This window comes from Nanorana parkeri, unplaced genomic scaffold, assembly GCF_000935625.1.
Source record: "Nanorana parkeri isolate BGI_ZX_2015 unplaced genomic scaffold, ASM93562v1 scaffold173, whole genome shotgun sequence".
In the NCBI taxonomy this organism is placed as follows: Eukaryota; Metazoa; Chordata; class Amphibia; order Anura; family Dicroglossidae; genus Nanorana; species Nanorana parkeri.
In genome coordinates this window covers 1930741-1931679 of record NW_017306441.1, presented here as the reverse complement: position 1 = coordinate 1931679, position 939 = coordinate 1930741, and the positions used below count along the sequence as shown (strand labels likewise).

The 939-nt window shown below is 39.6% G+C and overlaps 1 protein-coding gene across 1 annotated transcript in view; it reads left to right on the top strand.

Moving 5' to 3' along the window:
• The window catches only part of LOC108785657 (cornifelin homolog), an 11495-nt gene extending 10932 nt beyond the window's left edge, over nt 1–563 (top strand). The window contains exon 5 of the mRNA XM_018554778.1: nt 307–563. Coding sequence (XP_018410280.1) covers nt 307–396 — 90 coding nt within the window. The 3' untranslated portion in view covers nt 397–563. The remainder of the gene's footprint in view (nt 1–306) is intronic.
• The last annotated feature ends 376 nt before the right edge of the window (nt 564–939 follow it).

The window sequence follows — 939 nt, the reverse complement described above, 5'->3', positions numbered from 1 at the left end:
TCCCCATAAAAAGCTTGGATGGGTGAAATCTCCTCTGTTGGGCTATTGTATTCAGACAGCTGGTGCCCACAGTTGTCAGACTACTCGAACAGTAACTTTAGCTGATTGGCTGCAATTGCTGTCCAGTTGACTATTTTCAGCCACAAAGACAATTGAAAAATCTACTTTTTACAAACGGAATGGTGCAGACAGGGCAGAAATGTGAGCAGTGTAGGAACAGCTTTATTCTTTAATAAATCTTCATAGGTCTATCTTTTCAAAGAATTATTCCATGATGTCTGAGTTATCGCTCTCTTTTTCCTACAGGGAAGTATCTGCAATGACTGCGTATGCCTCACATTCTGCGGACAGTGCACTCTCTGTCAGATGGCGCGTGAGCTGAAGGCCAGGAAGTGATGAAGCTTTAGCACGATGGTGTCATGGTGGCCATCTATGGACTGTTTTGACCATTTAAGGGAAGCTGAAAAACAACACTCTGAGATCTTATCGAAGGGGGAGAGGTTACCACATCTGTCACCACTGACCCCCCTTCCCCATCGACATCTGGCAACACTTTCAGAAGAACTGTGTGGATGCTACATTACCAGTTTAATATGTGAAAGTATCTAAAGTCGGAAACTGAAATTTACATAATTTTGTTCCCCTTTATGTCGTTATATAAATACTAGTTTTAAGATTTTAAGTTATGATGTACCCTCGCACAGCTGCATTTTTTTTTTCATATCTCTATAGCTTGAACTGGATGGATATGTGTCTTTTTTCAACCTGACTAACTATGCAATCTAAAGTTGGAAACTGAATTTTGAATTATTTTTTCCCCTTTATGTCTTTATATAAACACTAGTTCTAAGATTTTAGGTGGTGATGTGCCCCTCGGTGTTATATATATATATTTTTGGAATGCATTTACATCTATGCAACTTGCTATCGCACAGCTGC